Source organism: Chinchilla lanigera, unplaced genomic scaffold, assembly GCF_000276665.1.
Source record: "Chinchilla lanigera isolate Chin_1 unplaced genomic scaffold, ChiLan1.0 scaffold00133, whole genome shotgun sequence".
Taxonomy (NCBI): domain Eukaryota; kingdom Metazoa; phylum Chordata; class Mammalia; order Rodentia; family Chinchillidae; genus Chinchilla; species Chinchilla lanigera.
This window is the reverse complement of record NW_004955534.1, coordinates 1,094,829-1,122,012: the sequence shown is the minus strand read 5'-3', so window position 1 is coordinate 1,122,012 and position 27,184 is coordinate 1,094,829. Positions and strand designations below refer to the sequence as shown.

Here is a 27,184-nt window from a genome sequence, read left to right as displayed (position 1 = left end):
GAATAACAGCAAAAATCAAATGGCATTGTATCAGACTAAAAAGCTTTTGTACAACAAAAGAATCAATCAGTAAAGAGACAACCTACAGAATTGTAAAAAAATTTTGCCAGCGACTCCTCAAAGAACTAACATCTAGAATGTAGAAAGAACTAAAAAAATTAAACTACCTAAAATTAAAGATCCAGTCAAGAAATGGGCAAGAGAAATGAACAGACACTTCACAGAGGAAGAAATAAAAATACATGAAAAAATTTTCAACCCCTCTGGCCATTAGAGAGATGCAAATTAAAACAACGCTAAAATTCCATCTCATTCCAGAAAGAATAGCGATCATTAAGACACCAAACAATTACAAATGCTGGTGAGGCTGTGGTGCAAAATGAACCTTCCTTCGTTGTTGGTGGGAATGTAAACTACTACAGCACAACCATTATGGCAATCAGTGTAGAGATGTCTCAAAGAACTGAAGTTAGAAATTCCATATGACCCAACAATTCCTCTCTTAGATATCTTCCCCAAAAAGCTTAAAACATTGTACTACAGTGATACATGCATACATCAATGTTTATAGCAGCACAACGCATAACAGCTAGATCCTGGAAACACCCTGTATACCCACCAACATATGGTTGAGTAAAGAAAATGTGGTATCTATCTATCTATCTATCTATCTATCTATCTATCTATCTATAATAGAATACTACTCTGCTATAAAGAATGACAGATTGGAGACATTTGGAGGAAAATGGATGCATGTCAAAAATATAACATTGAGTGAAATTAACCAGACACATGAGCTTAAATATGGTATGCTATCTCTCATTTAAGTGACACAAAGTACAAACAATGAGAATAATGAAGGATGGATAAATGGCAACAAGTGGATGGATCTCTTTAAATAGGGAAGTGGTCTAAGGGCAAAAATGCCAACAGCGAGGAGGAGGGGAAGGGAAAATAAGTACAATAAAGATATGCCAGGTACAGGAACCTAATAACTTCAATGAATGTAAACATTATATGCCATAACACGAGCCAAGATCAGTAATATAAACAAGAATGAAAAATGGGGGGCTGGGGATTTAGCTCAGCGGCACAGTGCCTGCCTGGTAAGCTCAAGGTCATGAGTTCGATTCCCAGTACTGGAAACAAAAAACCAAAAAACCAAAAAAAAAACCAAAAACCCAAAACCAAATAATGTGATAGGGGAACCGGAGGAGGAGGAGGCAAGGAGAGGGAGGGAAGAGAAAGGGAATTAAACAAAAAGAAACAAGCTGCGATGTGTATGGAACCACCGCCCAAGATGAGTGTAAACTGCATGACTTGCAAACATGTACTAATAATATTTAAAACAAATTTAAAAAAGAAAAAGAAGGGGAAATCTAGAAACATATCTGATGATAAAATAATAAGGGGCACTAATATAAAACCTGAATAACTTAGCAGGAGGGAAAGATGAAATTCTTTTGAGTGCACTATTAGAATGCTTGAATGAATCAAGAAAACTCAAGTATAGTTGGAGGGGCTTAGGTGTGGTGGCTGCAGGAGAAATATAGATATTATCATAAAAATCACCTGAGTCCCAGCCAACTTTACAAGTACAATGCAGAGAACTCTTGTCTTACTAGACTTGCTGTTATGTACAGTGGCTCACTGGGGACAAGACAGGTGAGGGCCACGTAAGGGTGAGCCAGAGGATAGCTGGAATACAGAGAAGAGCCCAATAGTCTAGGGAGTCAAGAATAGTTTCTCATACGGGATGACGTGTGGGCAATAGTCTGGTATCTTTAGTAACTGAGAACTCATGGAAAGAGATCAGAGCTCCAATCAATGTGAAAAGTAAATTTTCTACCATTATTGCAAGAGGTTTACGGGGTCTGAAAGGAGCATACAATTTCCAAGTTGAAGGTCTTGAGCTGTGGTAGAGAGGTCTCAGCTTCCACTGAATCTCCATTGGGTGCTCAGAACTGTCAAATACTGACACTTGCTGATATGAAAAGGTGTTTATTGCTTATTTCAGTAAGGGCCAACACCACCCGGCAAAGCTGTAGCAGTACCTCAGGGAGAAACTTGAGAAATAGATGTCTGAGGTAAGGTGGGGGGGTCTTTCAGGGTGGGGATTTGATTGGGATTGGCCAAAAATCTTGATGCCAACAGTATAGCCATGGTGGAATCTGCAAGGGGAGGAACTTTTTAATATTTAAGATATATAACATGTTTTTTCCAGTTTTTAAAATTAGTACAAGTTTGTAATGTATAATGATTCTATCAGGGAGAAATTTAAGGGGAGATATTCCAAGCATTTTCGGGTGCAAGCTGTTGATGCTTTGCATTGACGGGTTGATGGGTTTTGAGGGGAAATCCAGCTATGAAAGAACTATTCACCTGTGGAGTTCTGAAAAGGCAATGCAAATGAAGACATGGATTAGTAAAGTCCTGTTTACTGTGGTTTTGTATCTCCCTGTCCAGGCCAAGTGTGGGGAGAGAAGGTTGTAATTCTTATACACATAGATTTTCATGAGTAATTTGCTTAAGTATGTACTCAGCTTATGTTGTCAAAATCCCTTCATTTCCCTGAATCATGAGGCAGACACCTACTCTTAATTATTTGCTAAACCCTAAGAAACAAATTAAACAACGAGCTTTCACCAGTCTGCTAAAATCCTTCAGGTGGATTATTTGATTTAGCTCTAATAAACACCTTGTGAAGTATGCACTATTAGTATCTTTACTTTCTAGATTAGGAGACTGAGTCTCAGAGAAGTAATAATTAGCTCACAGTATTTTGGCTGCAAATACATGTTTTAAGAAACACCAACAGCGGCTGGGGATTTAGCTCAGCGGCAAAAGCGCCTGCCTGCCATGCGCAAGGTCGTGAGTTCGGTTCCCGGTACCGGAGAAAAAAAACAAACAAACAAACAAAAAAAAGAAACACCAACAAAAATACTCTTTAAACTTCCTTATTCTGTTCTGTTATTTGCATAAGAGAGCTAGAATCCATGTTCAAAATACTCTGGCCTTTCTGTCACTCTGGGGGGTTCTCTTCCCTCTCCGAAGAAACTAAAAAATGGTGGAAACCCAAGGTCTCCACCCACTTTAGTTCAGACTGGTGTCATTCGCGTAGGAATTTCCATCACAGTCGCCAAGATCACACCGCGAGCCCTCAAAATGATGTAGGAGATTAGCCATCTCCACTCCGCCTGGGTCGGGGGCGGGTCAGCTCGGTTTGACTCGGGTCGGCTCGGGTCTGTTTGGCTCGGGTAGGCTCGGGTCGGTTCAGCTCGTTTCAGGTCGGCTCGGCTCGGCTCGGCTCGGCTCGGCTCGGCTCGGGTCAAATCGGTTCGAGTCGGCTAGGGTCGGGTAGGTTCCACTCGGGTAGGCTAGGGTCGGCTCTGCTCGGCTCCGGTAGGATCGGGTAGGTTCGGCTCTACTCGATTCGGGTCAGATCGATTAAGGTCGGCTCAGCTCGGATCAGATCGGTTCGGGTCGGCTCGGCTCGGCTCGACTCGTGTATGTTCGGTTCGGCTCGGGTCAGATCGGTTTGGCTCAGGTCAGCTCGGCTCTACTCGGGTAGGCTGGGGTCAGCTCGACTCGGTTCGGCTCGGGTAGGCTTGGGTCGGCTCGGCTCCACTCGGGTCGGCTCGGGTCGGGTCGGCTCGGCTAGGCTCGCCTTTACTCGGGTAGGCTCGGGTCGGCTCGGGTCGGCTCGGCTCGACTCGGGTAGGCTCCGCTGGGCTCGGGTCAGATCGGTTCTGCTCAGGTCAGCTCGGCTCTACTCGGACAGAATCGGGTCAGCTCGGCTCTGCTCGGCTCTACTCGGTTCGGCTCGGCTCGATTCGGCTCTACCCGGGTAGATTCGGGTCGGGTCAGGTCGACTCGGGAAGGCTCGGGTCAGGTAGTCTCGGGTCGTGTCGGCTCGTCTCAGCTCGACTCGGCTCGGCTCGACTCGTCTGGGTTCGGCTCGGCTCGGTTCGGCTCGGCTTTACTCGGTTAGGCTCGGGCCAGGTCGGTTCGGCTTGGGTAGGCTCGGGTTGAGTCGGCTCGTCGGGGCTCGGGTCGGCTTGGGTCAGATCGGTTCGGCTCAGGAGAGCTCGGCTCCACTCAGGTAGGCTCGGGTCTGGTCGGTTCGACTCGGGTAGGCTCGGGTTGGGTCGGCTCGGTGGGGCTCTGGTCGGCTCGGGTCGGCTCGGCTCCACTCGGGTAGGATGGGTCTGGTCGGCTCAGCTCTACTCCGGTGTGCTCGGGTCGGTTCGACTCGGGAAGGCTCGGGTCTGGTCGGTTCGACTCGGGAAAGCTCGGGTCGGCGCGGTTCGGCTTGGGTCGGCTCGGGTCGATTCAACCTGGTAAGGCTCCGGTCGGGTCGGTTCGTTTCGGGAAGACTCGGGTCCGTTCGTCTCTGCTGGGCTCATTTCGGCTCGGCTCATTTCGGCTCGGCTCGCCTCGGCTCGGCTCGACTCGGCTCGGCTCCACTCGGGTAAGCACAGGTCGGGTCGGGTCAGGTCGACTCGAGAAGGCTCGGGTAGAGTCGGTTCGACTGGGGTCGGCTCTGGTCGGCTCGGGTCGGGTATGCTCGGCTCGGCTCGACTCTGTTCGGCTCGGGTCAGGTCGGTTCGGGTCGGCTCGGCTCGGCTCGGCTCGGCTTGGCTCGACACGGGTTGGCTTGGCTCGGCTCGGCTCGGGTTGGGTTGGCTCCACTCGGGTAGGCTCGTGTCAGGTCAGCTCGGTTAGGGTCGGTTCGGCTCGGCTCGGCTCGGCTCGGCTCGGCTCGGCTCGGCTCGGCTCGGCTCGGCTCGGCTCGGCTCGGCTTGGCTACAGCCCACGGCACCGGCGCTTCTAGCGTTCGGCCACCAGGGGGCGGTACGGCAAGTGGCGTATTCCTCGAGAGGAGGCTGATTTGGGATTATGAGGGTCGTGGGTCAGGCCGGGGAGCCCCAGACCGCTGGGACCAGGAAACGCCGAGGTGCATGCCCAGCCGGCTCGGGCTGCTTTCCTTCCTCCACCGCAGCCCTTTAGCTCCGCAGGGGCTCGAGGCTGAGGCCGGAACCACAGAAGCTACTGAAGTCCGGGCTCAGCCGCGTGAGTTTCCTGGGTGCCAGGAGGCCCTGGGAGGAGACGCCTCACCCTGGCACTGTGGCCGGCTCTGCCCTGCGCCGGACGCCGCCCCAGGGCTCTGTCCCTGCAGGCCCCGTACCTCGGGGACGGCTCCTTCTGCCGCGCCTCCCGCCGCACCCGTGACGCGCGGTGCTAGCCCCGCAGGCCCCACGGAGCGGGACTGGCGTGGGCTTTGCACGTTTTCCTTAGCCGGCTTCACATCCTTGCCCAGTAAGCACTAAGTTAAATGCCCAGTAGGTCCCCACCCGCTTCAGGCAGTCGTTCAGTTGGTGAACATTTTCATGGAAATTCAGCTGGCTCTCGTCAGCGTTCCAAGAGGTGAATTTGATCTCTGAGTGCAGTTCTTGCTTGGCATAGGGGCTGTAGGCGTGCAGAGTGGCAGAGGCCAGGGAGCGTCCAGACCACAGGCACAGCACCCACCGGAAAACGCCGCAGACCTCAAGACGTCTGTCAGCTTCGCAGAGAGATGTTGCCTTCCGTGTTTCTAGCAGCACAACTCCAAGCCTCACCCAACAAAAGTGCCTTAGAAACTTCGTTCACCACAGTTCTGCACAGGGTTGAGTCGCCCAAGCAGGGTTCAAACTTGTGATTTAGCTTCTCTGGGGCGGGGCGGTGGAGTGAGTTAGAGACAAACTGAATAATAATATCACCGGGCATGGTGGCACACGCCTGTAATCCCAGCACTTGGGAGGCTGAGGCAGGAGGATTGCTGCCAGTTCGAGGCCAGCCTGGGCTACGTGGTGAGGTCAAGGCCACCCTGAACTGCACAGCGAGACCCTGTCTCAAAAAAACATGCCTAAACGAAAATAAGATTAGACTGAGGGATTTTTTTCAGCTTTATGCTTTCTTTACATACCTTAAAATTCACTCATTTAAGTATATTTTTAACACATTTAGAGAGCTGTGCAACCATCACTCCAATGCAGTTTTAGAACATTTCTATCATTCCCAACCCCAAATTCTCTTAAACCTATTTGCAGTTAATCACCCGCCTCATCTTTTGCCCTGAGTGCCTGCTTATCTGCCTTCTGTCTCTATATAGTTGTTCTTTCCTGGACATTCAGGAGTGAACGCATCCGGCATATGGCCTTTTGTACCTAGCTTGTATCACATAACATACTTTTCAAGGTCCATCCATTATCAGTACCCCATTCTTTTTTTTCTGGCTGAATAGTATTACATTATGTGGATATACCGACTTTGTTTTTCCATTGGTCAACTGATAGACATTTGACTTGTTTCCACTTTTGGTTATGCATGCTCCTACTGTGAACATTCGGTACAAGTTTTTGTGTGTACGTGTTTTCAGATCTCTACCTAAGGGTGGAATTGCTGGATCATACGGTAACTGCATATTTAACTTTTTTTTTTTTAAGACAGGGTCTCACTATGCAGTTCAGGTTGACCTTGAGCTTGCTTATGTAGCCCAGGCTGGCCTTGAACTCATGGTGATTCTCCTGCCTCAGCCTCCTGAGTGCTGGGATTATACATGCACCACCATGCCTGGCTATATTTAACTTTTTAAAGAACTTTCAAACTCTTTTATGAAGTGGTTGCACTGTTTTTATTCCTACCAATAAATGTATGATGATTCCAGTTTCTTGTCCTCACCAACAGTTTTTTATTATGTGTGTGTGGGAGGGGTGGATCTGGGATTTAACCCAACGTCTTCACCTTAAACCTTACCGCCCCCATTAATTTAATTTTTATTTGGGAAATTAAGGCACTAAGTCGCCCAAGCAGGGTTCAAACTTGTGATTCTCCTGGCTCAGCTTCCCAGAGTGCTGGGATTACAGGCGTGCACCACCATGCCTGGCTTTTGTCTATATTTTTGATTGGGATTTTCTTGTGATGTTAATTTGCCTAGACTTTGATTTTTGGATGTATTTGATATATCTAGTTTCACCCACTTAGAAAGAGAGCTTTGTGAATATTATGAAGATTAGGAACTGAAATGAATGATAGATGGTCTCTCCCTGCGGACAACACAAGTCTCTTGCCAGGAGGTGGAGAAACAGATCGCTGTGGTGGAGGGGGTAAGGTAAGTACTGCGATGGGGCGAGGCAGGCGGGCGGTGTGGGGCGCAGAGCGGAGATGCCCACCTAGCTGGGGAGCGGGGATGGAGGGGAGTATTCGCGTAGCCTTTTCTAGAAAGAGTCTCCATATGCCTCTTCATTTCGTTTTATCAGAATTATCCTTTTCCATAGTTTTAAAAGTCAAATACTCAAGATTTGCTTTTAATTTAAAGGAATTTCTTTTTTCTTCCCCATTCTCTGTGTACCCAAAGCAACTACTTTGTATTCTTTTAACTCTTTGGACATTTCCTTTCATATCTTTAAATAGTATATTCTTATTTGAGAGAGGACTCAGTCCTGCCATGGGGCAATCGCCAGCCTCACATTCATTGATTTTTAAATTGTCCGGCCGCATTAACTTCCTGTGCAGCTACCTTCTGTCAGTCTTCAAGAAAAGACAGCAGGCTTGCTCAGCAGTTAGATACTAAGAGGAGTGAGACAATATATACCTTTCGAAGGAGTAGCTGGAGAATTTTTTTCCTCATTGGTGCTTTAGGTTCATGTAGCTTCAGTAAGCCAGCGTGCAAATGCAACAGTTCAGTAAGACGGATTTTACTTTTATTCACGTTTTTAAGGTAGAAAACAAAGTCACAGACAAGCTGCACGGCATAGTACGGGGGTGGCAAACCGTGACCTGTGCGCTAAGAATTTTTTTTCAGAGGAACAATTAAAATCATTTTACTAAGAGGGCACAGTAACTTTCAGCCTCAGTAAGCAAAATGTTACCCTTCTTTTCTTCGGTAGACTTATTTTACAAAACTTTGTGGTCAGTTATTACTGTATTTTAAATTTCATTAATAAAATTTGGGGGAAACATGTCTTGTCTTTTTATGTAAATACCTACGTGATATCCTCAGTTTTGCATTTTGGTCCGTCATTTCTAAGATACTAGCTATCTGGCCTTCACAGCAAAGTCTGCCAGTTCTTGGTTTAATAGAATCCAAAGAGGAACAGAAAGCATTTGACAGATACTCGTGACCTTGGAAATCGCTTCCCTTCTCCGGTTTTTATTTTCATTATTGATAAAATGGAGATAATGGGTCATGCATCCGTGAGATAAAATCTAAATGAGTGCCCCAGCCCTCTGACTTTTTACTGCGTATACAGATTTATTTGAGTTATTCTTATGTACCAGGAACTTTTAAAGGGATATAGCAGGAAATGGAATACCTGCTCTGGGAAAGCACACCAGGCTAAATGAGGAGAGACGTGAGATGCAGCGTGTGGTCTGAGGTTGGATGCTGATTTGAACAAACTGTAGAGCAGTTTTGAAATTGGAATATGGGTGGGTATTAGATGAGATGAAAATTTACATGAAATAGAGAAGGTTGTTTACTGAGGAGCCTTTGCAAAATGTTACAAACACTGTTACCTCATTTTGGTGGAAGTGCATATATGTAGTAGGCATACTTAGAAAACTCTGGAAGGATATAGACTAAGCTGTCAATAGGGATGACTTATGTGTGGCAGGAATGTGTTTATATTGACTGTTTTAGAGGGCTGAAGATTTAGCTCAGTGGCACAGCACCTGCCTGGCAAGCGCAAGGTCATGAGTTCGAATCCCGGTACCTGAAAGAAACCAAAAAAAAAAAAATTATGTTGACTGTTTTCAAACATATACTGCTTTTGTAAAAAGGAAAAGTTATAATTAAAAAATCTCTACTCATGGGCCTTCCATGCTAGTGCCTCTTGTAATCATTCATATTGTTAAATCTGTCACTTTCTCTGAGGAACACACGTAAGGACGGAGACTAATCCCTTCTTCCCCACGCACCTCAGGGAATGAAGTAGCAGGGAGCTCGGGAAGTGGCTGCCCAGTGCGCAGGGGTACGCCGCCCACTCCCTTGTGGCATTCCCGGTAAGCAGAGCTTCCTTATACTGAGAGCTTTCAAATGGTGTGGGATTTTGGGGGGGTGGTCAGCCATTTAAAAGAAGGACTTTAGAGGCAAAGGTTAACAATGTCCCTCTAAATACCAATCTGGAAAGAGAGACCTCTGCCTAAGGACTGTCTGATCTGATACTGTTGGATCAGTGAACGTCCGGATGCAGTTAAGCATTTGCAACATAAAACTCCACCTCTTATTTTTATTCTAGGCCGATGGTGGACCAACTACTGCCTGGGGACCATGTAGCCCAGCAGCTATATGTGTCAGTGAAGTTTTATTGTGACACAGACACACTTAACCCATTTGCACATTTTCTATGATTGCTTTTGTTCCACAATGGCAACATTTCATAGTTGTGACAGAAGTGGTCTATAGCTCACAAAGCCTGTAATGTTTACTCTGGCCTTTTAAGGAAAATGTCTGAAGACCCTTGTTCTAGGCTCAGCAGAAAACTCTCAGCAGGCATTGCTATGGGGAAAGGAAACATGATTTTATTAACAAATTGATACTCTGATTTATAAACTTCTTTCTTTCCTGAGCTGTATTAGCATGTGTCAGGATTTGTAATTCCAGATGACTCTACGTTGGATTTCTTATCCTGAAAAGCTAAAGTGAAGGCTGGAACGTGAGAAATCCGAGAAATCAAGGTAAATGCTACCCTGTACGCCTTATCAATAGACAGCTAGCTGGAGTTAGGTTCAGCTGGCTAAGATGTACTTGTGCTTCCAGTTTGGTTCCAGTGTCTCCCCCTCTTGGAAGCCTCCTCTGACTCTTTACCCTGATTTCACTGCCTGTGCTTGTACTTCAGCACACCCTTTACAGACCTCTGTCATATCTGAAGGTGCGGCATGGTAAATCTTGGATTCGCTCCTTTCTTTCCACTAGAGCGGGCAGGGCCACAATCACGTGTTCTTTGGTGTGTTGACTGTGCCTAACATAGAGCATCTTGATAGCTTTGCATCCTTGGCAATGCCAGTTCTCAGAACCTGAGTTTTCTTATCTGTCAGCCAGGGATGGCAATAATAGTAGCTACATAATAGGGTTTTTGTGAAGATTAAATGAGTGTCTCAGTTACTTTTCTTGTTGCTGAGACCAAGTACCTGACACCCACAGTTAAAAGAGGAAAGGCTTATTTAGCTCATAGTTTGTAGAGCTTTCAGTTAATTGCTGGCTGGCTTCAAGGCAGGGTGGCATGGCAGGGGACATCTCAAGAGGAGAAACAGTCCATGGCAAAGCGGAGCAGGCAGAAGGCAGCAAGCAGCAAAGTAGCAGCAAGTGACAAGCAGCCAGCAAGGAGCACAGCAGCTCTTTCTGTCCCTTATATTTTATCCAGGCTATCCTTGGGCTGGGTAGCACTCACAACTTTAATCCTAAGACTGGTGAGTCGATCCCAGCTGCACACACCCTACATCCAACCACCTTCAAAAAGCCCCACCTATGACTGCATGAGGCTTTGGGAGACATTTAGATACAAGCCATAACAATGAGGTCATGTTAGGTATTCAGCAAATACTTGTTGAATGAATGAATTACAAGTAAGAAGTTGTTTGAATTGTCCTGGGGATTAGGAAGTCCGAATGAGCAACACCTAAAATAATGTACGTGGTTTTGTTTGCTCTATTTAAACCAGTAATGTATTTTTCTTACATTCTCTGCCCAGACTAGAGTATCATTCATTTATTCTTTTTTTCTTACATTTGTGCTGGGGATTGAACCCTCTCGCTTGTTCTAAGCACACAATGTACCACTAAGTTACACACCCCCAGACCCTCATTCATTTCAAATAGATGAATTTAAAGTGCCAATTCTGCACCGATACTATGCTTAATGTTACGGTTATAGCAGGATATACTCAATCTCTGCTCTCGTGGGGTTTTAATTCTAGTGGGAAAAATGGATCAATAAATAGGTACAGTGGGGTATGTAAGACTATATTATATACTGTGGTGAATAATAAAATAAATGGGCTTAAATTGGAGTAATTGAAGAAGGCTATTACATAACTAGCAATCAGGGATAGATTCTTTGAAGAGGTAACTTTTATGACGAGATTGGAAGAATGAGGCAACCATGAAAAGAGCTGGGGAAAGAATATTCTAGACAGATTATAGTAAGTGGAAAAGCCTTGACGTCAGGAAGGATCTGGATGTTCGAAGAATAGATTGAAACCAAGGGAAGATAGAAGGGAAAGGAGGTTAGATTCATTCTAGGAATAGAGGTCAGCGATTTAGTGATTTTAAGAGGGAGAGTGATATGATCTGCCGCTCTGTAGTTTTTAAAAATATAAGTTTTAATTAAAAAATTGGAGAGATAAACGGAATAAGGGTCCCCAAAAGTGTCCATGTCCCAGTCTTCCAGAACTTTGGAATATGTTATGTTACAGACCCAAGTGGATGTGAGAAGGAGCTTGAGACTGAAGACCCCCGTGGGCACGCTGCACAGGGTTCTGTGAAGGGGGAGGCAGCAGAGCCAGGGAGGGAGGAAGGAGATGTGATGACAGAAGCGGGGGTTCTAGCTAGGTAGGGATTTGGAGCCGCTGTGCTGCTCCCTAGAGGGCGGAGGAGGGGACATAAGGCACGAAACACAGGCCCCTTGATCTTGCTTTTAGCCTCCAAAACCGTGAGAAGTCGGTTTCTGTTGTCTAAGCCACCATGTATGGTGTTTGTTACGGCAGCCCTAACTGACTAACCTGAGCGATTTAGGAAAACTCTTTTGACTGTGTACTGTCACATGGTGGTCCTTAAACTAAAGTGTGCATCAGAGTTGCCTAGAGGGCTCCTTAGAACTCAGAATGCTGGTCCCTCCCCAGAACTTCTCATTCAGTAGGGCTGGGTTGGGGCCTAGTAATTTGCATTTCTAACAAGTTCCCAAGTGGTGCTAATGCTGCCGCATTAGGGACCGCACTTCAGAATGAGAGGCTTCCTACTACAATTCATAGGTTTGTTTCTCACTGGGCCATGCGTTAATAATTCTGAATCTAGGTATGTTCTGTTATTGAGCAAATTAGTGACTGTATGGTGAATAACGAGAGCCAGATTTTACTATGTCAGAGGAAAAAGTTACATGCAAGGAAAAAAGGAGACTAGAATGAGCCTTGTGATCAGAGGTATTAGTGTGAACCCACTGTTCTACACGTGCACACATACACACCACTCTATTCCACGTTCCCACAGAGATAGACATAGAAATGGAAGTGGACATATATTATTTCCTATCTCCGTCTGCAGAGAAGGCCTAGAAGTAGTGATCACTCAGTGCCATTGAGCTACCTAGTACTCAGCTCTTGGGTTTTCAAAAATCCATTTATTTATTTTTGATGCTAGGGGTTGAACCTTGGACCTTGCACATGGTAAACATGTGCCATATGTTGGTGTTAAAAATTCCATTATCCAAATCAAAGTAATTAGTGCTCTTTAGAGAAATTACTGATTCTAGGATTAGGTCAGGGAGAGGATAAGCTAAGCTTGGAATGCCTTCTTTTGCCAGAAAGTACGAATGCTCATGGAATAATGGAGACCTATCAAAAAGACACAGGAGTCAATTTGAAGGGGTCCCTAATGGTGATATCTGGGACAATGTAAGCAACAAAATGAACAATGATAGTAATGGGTTATTCCCCACGGAATAGAATAAGAATCCATGCTAATGTAAAGAAATAACTGAATAAATGAATGGGGAAGACAGGAAGGTACTTTTCACAGTAGAATTCTAAGTAACTAATATAGAAGGAATAATGGAAATAGAAACTTATCATTTGACAGTTACCACAGTAATAATTGTTGCAGGCAAGAATCATCAATGAATGTTAAAATTAATGGACAAAAGCATGAAGACAAAGAGAATATCTATATAATTTTATATAGTATCTGCCCATAAAAATGCTTCTTAATTACAGAAGGCAAAAAGAGTCACTTTATTTTAGAGACACCTGGCAGACACCAGCTAACCCAGGGATCCTTATGGAACAAAATGACATCGTGTGCCTCTTGATACGAGGAGTTGAGAAGGACGCACCATCACGTCTGTAGTATTCTTTTTAGAATGCATAATCTAAACTTACTCATAATGAAATGCCAAACCCCGAATTGAAACTACTCAGTATATTTTAAAAATGTTATGGTAATGAAAAATAATGAAACAGGAAAGACTGAGAACTGTTCTAGATAAAAGAGCCTAAGAAGTCAGATGTGGCCTTGGAATTAAAAAAGGAGATTGGCGAGGCAACTGGAGAAAATTGTACACAATCTATAGATTTGGTTATAATAATGTTTACTGACTTATAACACTGTACTATGGTGTGTAGAATGTTAACACTTGGAGAATCTGGATGAAGGGTGTACAGGGATGCTTGGTCCTATTTGTGTAACTCTTTTGGTAAGTCTATAATTACTTCAAAATTAAAAATGGAAAATAAAACTTGTTTTCCAAAAATGAAACTTAATAAAACTTACCTGCCCTGCAGAATATTCCGGGGTGACCTGATTGCTGTGTGCAGTGTGGGCTGTGGCAGGGCCAGAGGGGAAGGCCGCCAGGAGGAGGGTGCGCCGCGCCGGAGACGGATGATGGCGGCTTGACCTCGAGAGGTGAAGAGGGTAGGTGGGTTCAGAACGCATGCTGGCATTTCCCTGTAAAGGACATGGAAGGGAGGATGGAATGGAAAGCAAAGTTAGCTCTTTAGGTAATATCTTCTGGTACGACAGAATAGACCTCACATGCCTACGCCTGTTTCAATTAGGTAGTGTTGATTCAGAATGCTGTATTTTGTAAGCTGGACTGTTTATCATGGCATTTTTCTCCTCTCTTCCTTCCTTCCTTCCTTCCGTCTCTTCCCCTTCCTCTTCCTTCTCCTGCTCTGACTTGTTCTTCTTTTGAGTGTCACCCAGTTCTTTATGCATGCTGGGCAAGAGCCCTGCTACTGAGCGACATCACTAGTCCTTTCTATTTTGAGAGACAAGCTCACTAAATTGTCCAGGCCGCCCTCAAACTTGTGATCCTCCCAGCTCAGCCTCCTGAAGAGGGATTTTAATTTTCTTTAGCTTTCCCCCAGAGTTTTTAGTAGTGTTCTTTTTATCCAAGGGGAGAAGGGGAAATGGTTTTCTTTGGTCTCCTCCTGTGTTTCCCCCTGCCAAGGAGCTTGCTCTTGCTGACTCTCTTCTCTTTTTCAGGAAGGGTTTCAGTTCTTTCACACAAATTGTGACCTTTACAAACCTCACTGGTCTACGCGGAATTCCACATGGCACACCCTTCCCAACATGTAGGTCTTTACCTAAGATACTCTCTTAACAGAATTTTGTCCTTCAAGGTTCAGCTGAAGAACCACCCTTCCCTCAGATGCCTTCCAGGATCTGCACAAGCTGGACGCAATTCCTCTCTTTCCTAGGTAAGTCATACCTCTTCAGTTTGTTCCTTTTACTTGGCGCACATCACACATTCGCAGGTGTACTCATTACTTTGTACTGGTTTGTATTCACGGCTTATATCCTCTCTCAGATTTTAAACTCTTTGAGAGTAGGTACATGTGTTCAACTTTTGAGTGAAGTTTACTTGCTGTCAGATGCAAAGGAGGCTCAACAGTGAAATGAGTAGATAATTATCCCCATGTTCTTAAACTCTAGCGTTTACTTTCCCTTGTTTCTAGGGAGGGCTTTTCCTGTGAAATGTAGTAACTTCCCTTGTCCCCAGTGATTCCCATTGTAACTTCTAGCAATGTTTCTGTTCCATTGCTTTGGTGAAGTCGCTTCCACCAGGGGGAGCTCCTTAGTGCAGCTACGTCAACACCCGCCCCACCCCCATAAAAGAAAGGAGACTTCCTCAGATAAAACGTCAAATAGCAGAAAAGCATGTCAAATAATAGGAAAATAAAGAGTAGGAAACAGGAACTAAACATCTCCTGAGACTGGACTTGGTCCCAGCATGAGCTGGCTTCTCAAATGCCATTTCACTTGTCATCCTGTGTTTTTGGATGATTCTGGTCCGTATGTCAGAACTTGCCCCCTTCCCAACTGCTTTATTCATTCTGTCTATAGATGTATATGGAGCGCATACACTGTGTCAGGTTTTTTTGTAGATGCGAAGTCTTCATCTGTGAATAAAACAGCTAGATCCCTCACCTCGTGGAACTTATATTCATGTATGGGCAGCAGTCAATAGGTAAGATTCGTGAATAAAACACAGTCTATTAGATAGGGATAAATGTGAAAGAGAAAGAAAAAACAATTCAGGGACTTACAGGTCATTATAAGAACTTTTCTTACTTGGAGAGAGATGAGAAGTACTGAGGAATTTGGAGTATAAAGGAGTGGTGCAATTTGACTCACATTTTATAAAAGGTTTGCTCTGGAAGAGAGACTGTCAGCAAAGAGGAAGGGGATTGATGAAGGTGAAAGAAATGGCTGTAATTGAAGAAAATAATCAAAAAGGATCACTTTGATTGTTTTGTGGAAAGTAAATTCTGGCCCTGGCCAGGATGGTTGAAATTGAATGAGGAAAAGATACTAGGTTTGGGGATATATTTTGAAGGTAGATTCAGCTGGATATGGTAATAGATCAGATACAGGAAAAGAGGGAAATCACGGACGATAGGGCCGCCGTGTTGTATAACTCCAATAACATTGATAACCGTGTGACTGGTGCCCCCTGGAGTTGTGTGATGCAGCATTTATGCCCAAGCTAATGCCACCAACTCTAGTCTGGGAGTAGAAGGATGGAGTTGCCACTAAGTGCTCAGAGTGGAATGCCTGCCTAGCATGCATGAGGGTCTGGATTCCACCAGCCCCAGTACCACAAAAGTAACAAACAGAAAATCTTCTGCTTGGCCAAGGAGCTGAAGGTTGCAAATTCTTGATAGAATTTAGCAACATAGAGTTCACTAGTGGCCTTGAAAAAAGCTGTTTCAGTAAACAAAAGCATGATTAGAATGTTTCAGGAGGGAAAGGGAGGGGTAAATTATGGACAGGGTGCACAGACAAATTTTTGAAGATTTTTGCTAAACAGAGAGGTGAAGAAACAAGGTAATAACTCAAATGGTGTGTGAGGTCAAGCGGGGCATCGGGAGTGGGGAAGCAATAGAAAGTTTGCTCCGTGAGAACTCACTGGGAGTTGAGGTTCACTTGGCCTTTTTCACATGAAGTTCTTGGGGTAGTACCCAGTAATCTTCAAGGACACTGAGTGCGACAAGAGGGGATGTAGCAACAGATCTGAACAGAATGGACTGTAAGGAAACCCATGGATATCTTTTAATAAAACTCAACCCACAGCCTCTGCAGTTAGCCAAAGATAAGAGTATCTTCTTGTGTGGAAGAAACTGGAACAGTGAGGCCCAGTTGTCTTTCTTGCCCACGGGTTGACTCCAGTTCCTTTGCCAGCTTTGGAGGGTCTGGCCTCTGTTGCACTGCAGGGAGACTGTGTGTGTCCTTCTAGAAACATTAGCTATTGTATGGAAGGGAGAGGGAAAGAGATCCTTACAGCTACTATGAGTATGACTAAAGCTCAGCCAGAGTTTGAACCAAGTGGGGAAACTGGCGTGAAAATTCAGGCTATGGCTCCGCTAATAATTTCCTTGGTAGAAGAGAGTATAGTGCTAGATTTGCTTCTTAGCTTTATGTTTACAAGTGATGGCTTTGAAAACACAGGGAAGTTTTTGTGGTCCATGTAGTGTTTCTTTGTGTGTGTGTCTTTTTTTTTTGAGACAGAGTCTCGCTATGTAGTTCAGGCTGGCCTTGAACTCACTTTGTAGCCCAAGCTGGCCTTAGACTCATAGTGATCTTCCTGCCTCAGCTTCCTGAGTGCTAGGATTATAGACATGCACTACCATGCCCGAAATGTAGTGTTTTTATATGACTTTCTTTCCTATTTTCTTGTCTTCCAGGCCCAGCTCATGTGTCATCTGCTCTGCAAGCCATCCTTAAATCCTATCTCAGGCAAAGTGAATCATTTCCTGTCTGAATCTCATTGCATTTTCTCTTGTTCCTTCCTAGAACGTATCACATTATGTTAGAGTGCTGTGTGGTTGGGAACTAAAGAGGCAGAAGAGTGGATAAGCATATGTGCTCTGGAGTAGGCTGCCATTATGGTTTGGATCTTAAACGTCCCCCAAAGGCTCATATGCTACAGGCATGGTGCCAGTCTGTAACACTGTTGGGTGGTCGTGGACCCTTTGGGAGGTAAAGCCTGGTTGCAAAATGTTAGATCACTGGGGCCCTTGAAGCGGGTAGCAGAACACTGGCCCTTCTTCTCTCTGTCTTTGCCTACTTTCATGAGGTAGCTTCTCTCCCACATGCTCCCTGCCATGATGTACTGTCCCTCCATATGATGGGTCACGTAACCATGGACTGGAACCTCTGCAGCTGTGTGACAGAAGAAAGCATCTCCTCCTTATAAGTTGATTAGCTCAGGTATTTGGTCACAGTAATAGAAAGCTGACTAACACAGCTGCTATGTTCAAGTGATTCTTCTTGAAAGCTTCTTAATCTTCCCATTTCTTGGCTTCTCATTTGTCTTGTGTCAGTTTAATAATAATAACATCACTGAGGTTTTCTAATAGAGATTTGTGAAGATGATAGAAATTAATATGTATAAAGTGCTTGCAGCAGTGCCTAGCACATAGTAAGCACTCAATAAGCTTGTATTGTTTATTTCTCTTTTCCTTGGGAAATATGACGATATCTTTATCTTTGTATCATTAATGCTTAGCACTGGGCTTAGTATAGAGTAGCTTAATCAGTTTGTATGAGAATAAGCCAGGTTCTGAAATTAAACCAGTTTAAGTCCTTGTTTAATAGTTATATATGCGTGTAAGCCCTTCCACTGAATCACTCATCCAGTCCTGTGTACTATTCTGTACTGGTTAAGAATGAAGGGTACAGAGTCTAATTGCCTACTTTATAGCTGTGTTTTGTCACATATTAGTTGGATGAGATCACTTGGAAAATGAGAAAAAACAGGACATTAAGCAGAGAGTTGCTGAGCACTTCAATGTTAACGACAAGTGTTGTTAATATTATCACCAATTAAATGATTTAACGACCACCTACAACGTTCTAGGGACTGTGCTAGATACTAGGGTAGAGAGATGAATGAGTCTTGGTTTGTGCTCTCGGAAAGCCCATCAGCTCATGAATGAAACAGTGTCAGTCTGTATGGAGTCTAGCAGAGGAAGGGACTGATTTTATAGGAGGGAGCTTATATTTCCATCAAGTCTACCCCCAAAGACTGCCTGACGTTGGCTGCCTGACTTTTTCCTCAGGCAGGGTGTTAAGGTTTTATAGAGGGGAAAAAGCAAGGTATTAAGGTTTTGTAGAGGAGGAAAATTCTGAGTTTTGTATTTGAGAGTTGCCAGGTCTGGGATATTAATACTAAATAAATATCAAAATCCCATTTGTGATTCATTAGAAATGAGTTTTAGAGTAGATTTCTCCCATCACATTTCCTTAATAAGACCATTTAACAAAAGGCCCCTTCCTGTATTTTGAAACTCGCAGAAGTTGTTCTGGGCAAACAGTGTGCTGTCAGGCTTTCCCAAGGGCAGCAAACATGGTTTTGAATAGCTTTCCTTGGGCCAAGCTACTCTTTCCTTTTGCAGTTAAGTAAGAGGACTCTCTCAGGCAAAAGAGTACACTTCAGATGCCTCTGTCCTGCCCACTCCTTCCCTCCCCATAAATTTTCTGAAAAGGTTGACATTTAGACTCTTCCCATCCTCACCACAGCAGTCAGGCAGGAGAGAAGCAGAGAGTAGCTTATTTTCCAAGAAAAGTCTTGGGCCTTTTTCTAGGTCACTCTTTTAATAGGGGCCTCTCAGAGATGGGGGGACTAGGGTTATATTTAAATTATGGAGATTAAGGGCAGGGTGTGGGTAGAAGGAAACCTTTGCCTTTTTGTCTCTTAGAAAACCAATAAAGCCATTGAAGCCTGTAGAGCTCTCCCAAGTAGTTAATGAGAACAATAGAATTTAGAGTTCCTGGTGTTCCTCTAGAGCTGATTTTGGCAGATGATAAGCAGCTTGTAAAAGGGCTTATTATTTGAGTAGAGCTTTGGCTGCCTGACTTTTAAGGTTGATTATTTATTTTGCATGTTGTATAACAGGAGCGTTGGGCAATGCTCAAAAGAGAGGCCTTCTGGGTCAGAGATGTGAGAGCGTCTCAGATTGTCTCCTCCCAGCATAACCGGGCTCCAGCTGTGGAGTAAGGGGTGAGCTTGTACACAGGACCCAGGCCCTGGTCCTTGGAGAGCCCCTAACCACCAGCCAGGCTTTCTCACTGGTTTCTTTAGAAGTTGAAAGAGTCGAAATTTCCATCAAGTCTACCCCAAGAAAAATATTTCTGTGTGTATATAAGTTCTCAGACCTTCACTGGTAATGTGACCTGCCTTTGAAAGAAATGTTTTTAAAGACATAGCTTGGTCCTTTGCAATGGGCAGTCATTATGGGGCCCCAGTCATCTCAGTAAGTAAATGCTCTGAATGTCGGACTTTCAACTGGTTATAGTGAAAAATAGGCAAGAAGTTTTCTGCCTCTCTGCAATGTCAAGCCAAAGTTGTCCTCTGCCCTTTTGTCTCAAGGTTTAAAGTGTTGTGCCTCCTGTCTTATGCTGGACTTTCAGGCTTCCTGAGAGCGAGCCCAAGGCTAACATCAGACATTTTAGAAAGAGTGGGTGAGCGAGGGAAGTTCCTCTTCTTCCTATGCTAAATTTTTGAAGTGGGTTAAGCCAGGGTGCACAAGAAATTGAGATGGTTCAGGTAGAGAGAACTTAGTTGTGTCTCTTTTGTTTGGCTTTTATGGGGCCCTGAATTTATAAGCCTGCATTTGTGTCAAGTGCTGTCAGTAAAATGGATGGTAGCCAGAGGAGGTGATGGGCGCCGAGGAGGAGATTTCAGGAGCTAGTCAATGGATTTTGGATGTTCTGTGATATTTGGAAGATGTATGTCCTTGGGAGAGGTGGCCTTTGATATCTGGACTACTGTTTCAGGAAAAACCAGGTACTTTAGCTTATTTATTCATATATTTTAATGTCATTGGGTTTTTCTCAGGGTCTGCGTAGGCTCAAGAAGTTGGCTTTTCGGGTCTTCTGGGAGTAGCTTGGAGATGCTCCTTGTCAGAGGTTACAGCAAATTCCCCAAGCTAGGGTCACCTCTGCTTTGTCAGCTCTTGCTTCATTTTCTAAAACAAGAATGTGGCCTGGCCTCCCTTTGATTATTATTATTGTTTTCTTGGTACTGGGCTTTGAAGCTAGGGCCTTATACAGTCTAGGCAAGCACTCTACCACTGAACTACATGTTTAACCGTTTTATTTTTTTCTTCAGTACTAGGGGTTAAATTCCCTTCAGTACTAGGGATTAAATTGCCAAACAAAATAGTGTTTACACTGAACTATACTTCCAGCCCTTTTTAAATTTTTCATTTTGAGACAGGTCTCACTGTTATGGCTTATTTCCAGATGTTCCCCCAAAACCTCATTTACTCATAGGTAGTGCATTTGGGAGTGACTGAAGCATGGGTGTGTGATACTGGATTAGTCCCCTATTGGTTAAGCATGCTGGTGGGTGTGGGTGATGGATTTACTGAAGAGGGAAGTCCTGACCTGGGTGTGGGTGGTACCACCCGGATGGAATAAAAAGGGAAAAAAAGGTAGACTCACTGTTTCCTGTCTGCCTGTTTCTGTGCCACCGTGCCTCTGCGCCATGCCACCCTGCCTTGGAACCAGCTGACTATGGACTGAAACCTCTGCAAAATGTGAGCTAAATAAACCTTTCCTCTTTAACTTGTGGATTTCGGGTTTTCTGTCCCAGCAATGAGAAAGTAACTAATATACTCACCAAGTCTCTAAGTTGCTCAGGCGAGGCTAAGTTTTCTGATCCTTCTGCTTCAACTTCTCAGAGTGCTGGAACTACAGGTGTGCACCACCATGGCCAGCTTCCTAGACCTTTTTAAAAAATTGTATTTTGAGACAGGCTTTTGCAGAATTGCACAGGCTGGCCTTGAATTTGTGATCCTCCTGCCTCAGGCTCCTGGGTAGTGGGATTACAGGCCTGTGCCACCATGCCTGGCTCTCATGTTTATTCTTAATTGTTCTTTCCAATTTTCTGTCATTCAGAACTATTGGAGGCAGAGAGTTGGGTGAGGAAGGGGGCTAGAGGCATGACCTGCTCTTGGGCAGATATTCAGTAGCACAGCAGTTGTACTCAGGCCAAATGTCCAGTACCCTTCGTTCTCTGAAATTTGCCTCAAGCCTGAAAAGAGACATTCAAAATTTCCCCCCAAACACACAAAAATAGCACTAGAGCTGCAGACTTTTTTAGCGTTTTGTTTATAACATAGCTCTAAAGACTTTTGTGATCTAGGTTCCTGGCTGTTCAAAGGAGGAGCAACAGGAAGAGATCACAGTGGGGCATGGAGGGAAGAAGTTCAGACAGACTGACAGGGGAAGCAGCTACTGAAGGCCTGATGTCCTGGGAAGAGAAGGAAAAACAGAGGAGCGTAACATAAGGAAGGATGTGATGGTGATTACGTGGAGCAGAAAAATTTTGAGTGGGTTAGGAAATCTGGGAAGCAAGTAATATCATTACGTACATTTTGTATGTCATCAAAATAGTGTTTACACATTCTGCCTGAGGGATGAGTCCTTTATCTGTCCAAGTGTAAATATTTCAAACGCTGCCATAACTCACCTCAATCAGAATTATGAGTACTTACTGTAATGACAAGATAATGCTTTTTTATTGTAAGGATTTGAAGCCTTGGTTTTCGAAGTTATTCAGGTATTATGTAAGAATGTGATTTAAATGCACAATTCATTCATTCCCTGATGTAGTACCCACAGAGGTGCCACATTTTATTTTTTTGTTGTTTTGTTTTTCTCCGGTACCGGGAACCGAACTCATGACCTTGCGCTTGCCAGGCAGGCGCTTTTGCCGCTGAGCTAAATCCCCAGCCCCAGCTAAATCCCCAGCCCCGGTGCCACATTTTAGACTTCATCAGAGGCTCCTTCAACTGCCCATAGGCTTTTCTTTACGTTTCTACTGCTGGCCCAGGGGCCGCCTGTGGTCCTCTGTGGAAGCCCTAGCTGTGCAAGAGTACGGCTTAGGGTTGGGGGCCCCACGTAGGAAGTGACTTTGATCCTCAGCCAAATCCTTGCCGGGTTGTCGCCTGGGTTCGTGTTCACTGTGCTGATGAACTAGCTTAGCCCACTCCTCAGCACCTCTGAGTGAGAAGCCTGGGCAGGGTGTGGAGCCGGTGCTCAGGTTCCGCTCTTGCAGCCTGTCCTATTGAGCTTTCGGGCCGGTTGGGTTGCTGTGCGCTGGAAGCACTGGGCGCCAGGCAGTGCTGATTGGGCCAGAGCTTTCTGCTGCCATCACATGCATCTGCAATTACCTCTCTCCTTTTGCTTGCCAATTAATAGTCTGGCCACGAACCACCACCAGCAAGAAGGTCTGCTTTATTCACTCCTCTCCCTGACCCCCACCCCCACCCTATGACACAGAGCATAACTGACTTGGCTTAAAGCTGAAAAGTAAAGTTTTCCCATAAGGCAGTCAGAAACATGTCTCACTTAGCCATTGTAATTATAATGCCTTGCCTCGGCCTTCTGCCACCATTCCCTGTTCTGGCCCTTACCGTGCTTCACTGAGCGATGTGAGCTAATTGGGAAATTTACTCTGTCACCCTTTTCTGGGAATGATCCTTACAGCTATAGAACTACTAAATAGGGCAATAAATGTGGCAGAGCACTGGATTTGGAATCAGGAAACCTGGGTTTTGGTCCTGGATCAGCTTTGGACTGCCATGTGATCTTAAACAAAACTCTTACTCTCCTGCAGAGGGGTGGTAGGCATGACGATTGCATTAGATGATCTCTGAAGTCTATGTGCTAAACCTTCCATCCTCTCTCCTGCTCATACAGACTGAAATGTTTTAGTGCATTTCCTAAAGTGTGTTCTTTTTTCCTCTGTATCCATGTCTTCCTTCACCTGAACCTCTTTTTTTGGTGAAGTAGCTCTTCATCTATTTTGTTCAAAAGCTGCCCTGGAAATGTGGCCAGACTATAATGATAGAGATACATAGGTTCGGGGCTAGGGACTTAGCTCAGCAGCAAAGCGCCTGCCTGGCAAGCGCAAGGTCATGAGTTCGATTCCTGGTACCGGAAGAAAAACAAAAACAAACAAACAAACAAAAGAGATACATAGGTTCAGGTTTTGATTTTGGATCTGACATATGGAATTCGATGTGCATAGAGTTACTATGGTCTTATTTGGAATTTTAATCATTGAATCACAGGGAGAGCAGCCAAGCTAACCATTCTCAATGTGGTGAGGTTTAGGATTAGACATCTCAGCCTCAAATACTGTCTTGCAAATGACTTGAAACACAAGAAGTATGCTTTCCCATCACCTCTCATCATTAACATTACATTGGAAAAAGCAGGGAGACACTGAAAAGGGTGTGGCAGCAATCTTGGGCAAAGGTGCTAGTGGCAAACTTAAATGCCCACTGTTTGGCAAATGAATCATGCACTGTGGAACAGGCAGACAGAGAAGTGCTTTCTGTGACCCAGCCCTGCCTGTCCTTGCTTTTGGGCCTACATCAAGTAGTTTTCTCCAGCTGACATGTCCTTTTTCTCCTCTTCTTCAAAATCTTTCCCCTCCAGAAGGCTCCACCTCTTCTGTTAAATTCAGCAAACATTTATGGAGAACTTCTCAGTTACCTAGGCCTCTTTTGGGGATACAAAGACACATAAAGGTTTAGTTCCTGTCCTCAGGCTCACTGTACTATATTGACCTGCTTGGATTACTGTTGATTCATATATATTCTAGTCTTCTCTAAAAGGAAAGCTCCTAGAGGTCAGTGGGTGTGTTTGGGGGTTCCCACAGCCACGTGAAGTTATGTGACTCATTAGAAGGACTCATAAGTCTCAAATGTACATTTTATTCACAGATAATTTTTTTTTTGGTACTGGGAATCAAACTCAGGACCTTGCGCATGCCAGGCAGGCGCTTGTGCCACTGAGCCATATCCTCCGCCCTCACGGATAAGTTTTATTAGAGCAAAGGATACGGAGAAAAGGCAGCAGAAAAAACATATGCATTGGCTAGGCACAGGCTTTTCATCTCTTCCTTATGTAGGACCACACAGGGGCAACTAACAGCAGACTACACGGATACCTGTGAAATGTCACTGCTCATGAACGTCTACCCCCGTTTCACATTCTCTGAGGCTTTTACGGAATGAAACTCAGGACCCCAACACCAAAGCCGGTCCATCATGGCTGTACAGTCCCGGGAAGTCCTGACAAGTCCTACAACGTACTCCATTCCTCCAGACATTCAAAAGGACATCAGGCCATCAATTGGTAACATGAAGAACATTCAGACGGCTATACTTCCAGGAGTAGTCCTCGGAGCGATCATAATTCCATGCTCCTTTTAATTCCAGGATCACTCTATGCAAGGACTGATCAACAAGACTTCCTGTATTAGCAGTTTCTTTAAAAACGTGGTTTATACATTTTACATGTCCTTTCTCAGTGCTCAGCATGGAGGAACTTGAGACCCAGCCCCTGCTGTGGACTCAAGACTCATGTATTTCTTTGTCTGTTGACTATGTCCAGTCCCTATGGACAGAGGCACCTCAACTTGTCCGAATCTAAACTTCAGTCCCCCCTTACCTTGCTATTTCACATTTCATTAACTGTCAGCACCATTCACTCAGTTGTACAAGCTAAGATCTGGGTGTTATCCTTCATTCTACTTTTCCCCCTCACCTGCCACTACCAATAGGAATTTCTACCATCCTGACCCAGAGGCATATACCGGTAATGATCTTCTCACATTCCCTTAACCACCGTAGTCGAAACCACCCTCATCTTTCCTCTGGGCTGCTTACCTCCTAAAATGCTTGTGTTTGCCTCCCCTCCAGCCTGTTCTTCACTCACCACCCAGAGTGGTCTTTCAAAATGTGTATCAGATTATGTCACTCTCAGCTGTTCACTACCTCTAATGGCTTCTCAACCCTTTTGAAATAAAACTGAAAAACGTCATTCTGCTTATTCATCATGCTTTCACTTAGTGAATGGGTGTTTTTCCTCTTCACATGATATTCTTTCTTCCAGGACTGTTCTGCTAACTCTTCAAATGCATTGGTCCTCTTCTTAAGTTTCACTGCCACTGTCAGCTCCTCATGGAGACTTCCTCTGATAACCATATTAAGGTAGCCTTGCCCTTCTCATCTGACATCATGATGATTTGTTTCTGTATTTGTAGTCCTTTCTATACTGACCAGAATATAAGCTCATCAAGGAGACTTTTGTCTGTCTTGCTCACAGTGATATCCCCAGCACCTAGCACTACGCCAGATTCAGCATAGGCATTCAACTAGTATTTGCTGATTAATGTAGTAGGTAATTAATTATGTTTGATTACTGAAAAGTGCTAAACTAGTCTCTGCCCTAAAAGGTTTATATTCTACTGAAGAGTTGAGTAGGACAAAAACCCAAAAGAGACAGAAAATATTTCTATGCTTCCTGGTATCTGACACAGGACATGTCCACGTTCTGGACAGCAGAAGCAAGCAAGTAACACACAGAGCTAATAGAATCTATTCGGTTCAGTATTCGCTCTGGCAGGGGTCTTGGGGAGGGGAGTGCTGTTTAAGGAAAATACCACAAGCTTGGAAATTCCCAGTGGAAGACAACGATCATGGGGTGTTGCTGTCTTCTCTAGAGGAACAGCAATGATGTTTTTGCCAGAGCAGCCCCATAGTATGTTTGCACCTTGCTTCTGGCCTCTTTAGGACTTCTCCTATGGCTCTCCAGAAAGCTGTGAGCTTGCTTAGTAAATTTCTTTCTGCTTAAACTAGTCAGAATAGATTCTGTAGTTTTCAACAAAGAATTCTGACCTATCTAATAGTGTAAACATAAAGGTTGAAATTCTAAATTCTGATTTGAACCTGACACTTCACTATCAATGGCAAAATTCTACTGATGTTGGAGGAATTCCTTTTAAACTTAACCAACATGTAGCTATATGAAACTGACATGCTGAGTTTTAGGCAGAGTAATTTATTTACTCAGTTGTATGGGGAAATTGTATAAGTGTATATTTTCATGTAGCCATAAATCGCTATTTAAAAGAATTAGTACTTTGATCATATGCTTCTTTAAGTAGCCCAGTGAAATTTTTTACAGGTGTAACAATCATTAAGTGAAAGAAATATTTTTAAAAAGTTAAGCTAAACTATGGTGTTTCAGATTATGACTTGGGTAATAAAACTGTAAAGGAAACCAAGGAAGAGAATGCCACAAAAGTGAGCATAGTAGTTCATTTTAGGATTGATGTGGGATGTGTGACAGGCTTCTGAGGTAACTGGCAAAATTCTGTTTTTTTAATTAGTATATGTTTGCAATACATAATGATTACATTTGTCTTGGGGAATTGGTATACATATATACATATCCTTAATCATACATATCACTTCTTAATCCTTACATATACACATTGTTTCTTAATCATTTTTACCTCTCCTTCCTCTCCCCACCCTTCTGTCTCTCCTATCTCCAGATCCTCTTCCCATCTCCAGTCCACTTGCCTGTTTTCTGCCATCTTTTATAGTATTTTGCTATTCAAATTATTTATATTTTGAGTTTCTCATTGTTGTATATCTATTGTTAAATATAGATATCCCCTAAAGCTTCATGTACTCATAGGCGGGGCTTTGGGGAGGTGATTGGACCATGGCTTGATACTTATCAGTGGATTTGTCTACTGATGAGTTCATAGCTAAATGTAATTTGGGAGATGAAGCCTGGTTGGAGGAGGTGGATTACTGGAGAAATGGCCTAGAAGGGCTTATCTCCTTCCCCTTCTGTCGATCCCTATTGCTTCATCTACTGCCATGACATGAGCTTTCTCCTCTACCATGACCCTCTACCAAGCTGCCTCACCTTGGTGCCCGTGAACCGTAGACTGAAGCCTCTACAAACTGAGCCAAAATTAAAATCTCCTTGTTTAATTTTTGGGTGTTAAGTATTGTATCTCAGGGATGAGAAAATAACTAAGACACATAAAAAAACCCATGAGATATTCAGCCTTCTATGTCTGATTTATTTTACTTAGCACTGTGCTCTCAAA

General features: G+C 44.2%; 1 protein-coding gene and 1 long non-coding RNA gene across 2 annotated transcripts in view; both read left to right on the top strand.

Annotated features, from left to right (window-relative positions):
• Positions 1-4,563: 4,563 nt before the first annotated feature.
• LOC102015346 lies at positions 4,564-5,783 on the top strand. Its single transcript, XM_013507701.1, has 4 exons — positions 4,564-4,601; positions 4,712-5,319; positions 5,467-5,666; positions 5,700-5,783. The coding sequence occupies exons 1-3, from the start codon at positions 4,564-4,566 to the stop codon at positions 5,595-5,597; spliced, it is 777 nt and encodes a 258-aa protein (XP_013363155.1). The 3' UTR covers positions 5,598-5,666; positions 5,700-5,783.
• Positions 5,784-6,572: 789 nt separating this feature from the next.
• Positions 6,573-27,184, top strand: part of LOC102015566 — a 92,259-nt gene continuing 71,647 nt past the window's right edge. Inside the window, exons 1-5 of the long non-coding RNA XR_001232056.1 lie at positions 6,573-7,150; positions 8,964-9,042; positions 9,644-9,717; positions 13,533-13,653; positions 14,373-14,450. This is a non-coding gene — a long non-coding RNA (uncharacterized LOC102015566). The remainder of the gene's footprint in view (positions 7,151-8,963; positions 9,043-9,643; positions 9,718-13,532; positions 13,654-14,372; positions 14,451-27,184) is intronic.

Bases quoted from the DNA above. Each gene is read 5' to 3' on its own strand.
- LOC102015346 (XM_013507701.1), top strand. From the start codon at position 4,564: ATGCTCGGCTCGGCTCGACTCTGTTCGGCTCGGGTCAG. The intron at 4,602-4,711 runs GTCGGTTCGGGT...GGCTCGTGTCAG, and splicing joins CTCTGTTCGGCTCGGGTCAG to GTCAGCTCGGTTAGGGTCGG. The intron at 5,320-5,466 runs GTAAGCACTAAG...TGCTTGGCATAG, and splicing joins CGGCTTCACATCCTTGCCCA to GGGCTGTAGGCGTGCAGAGT.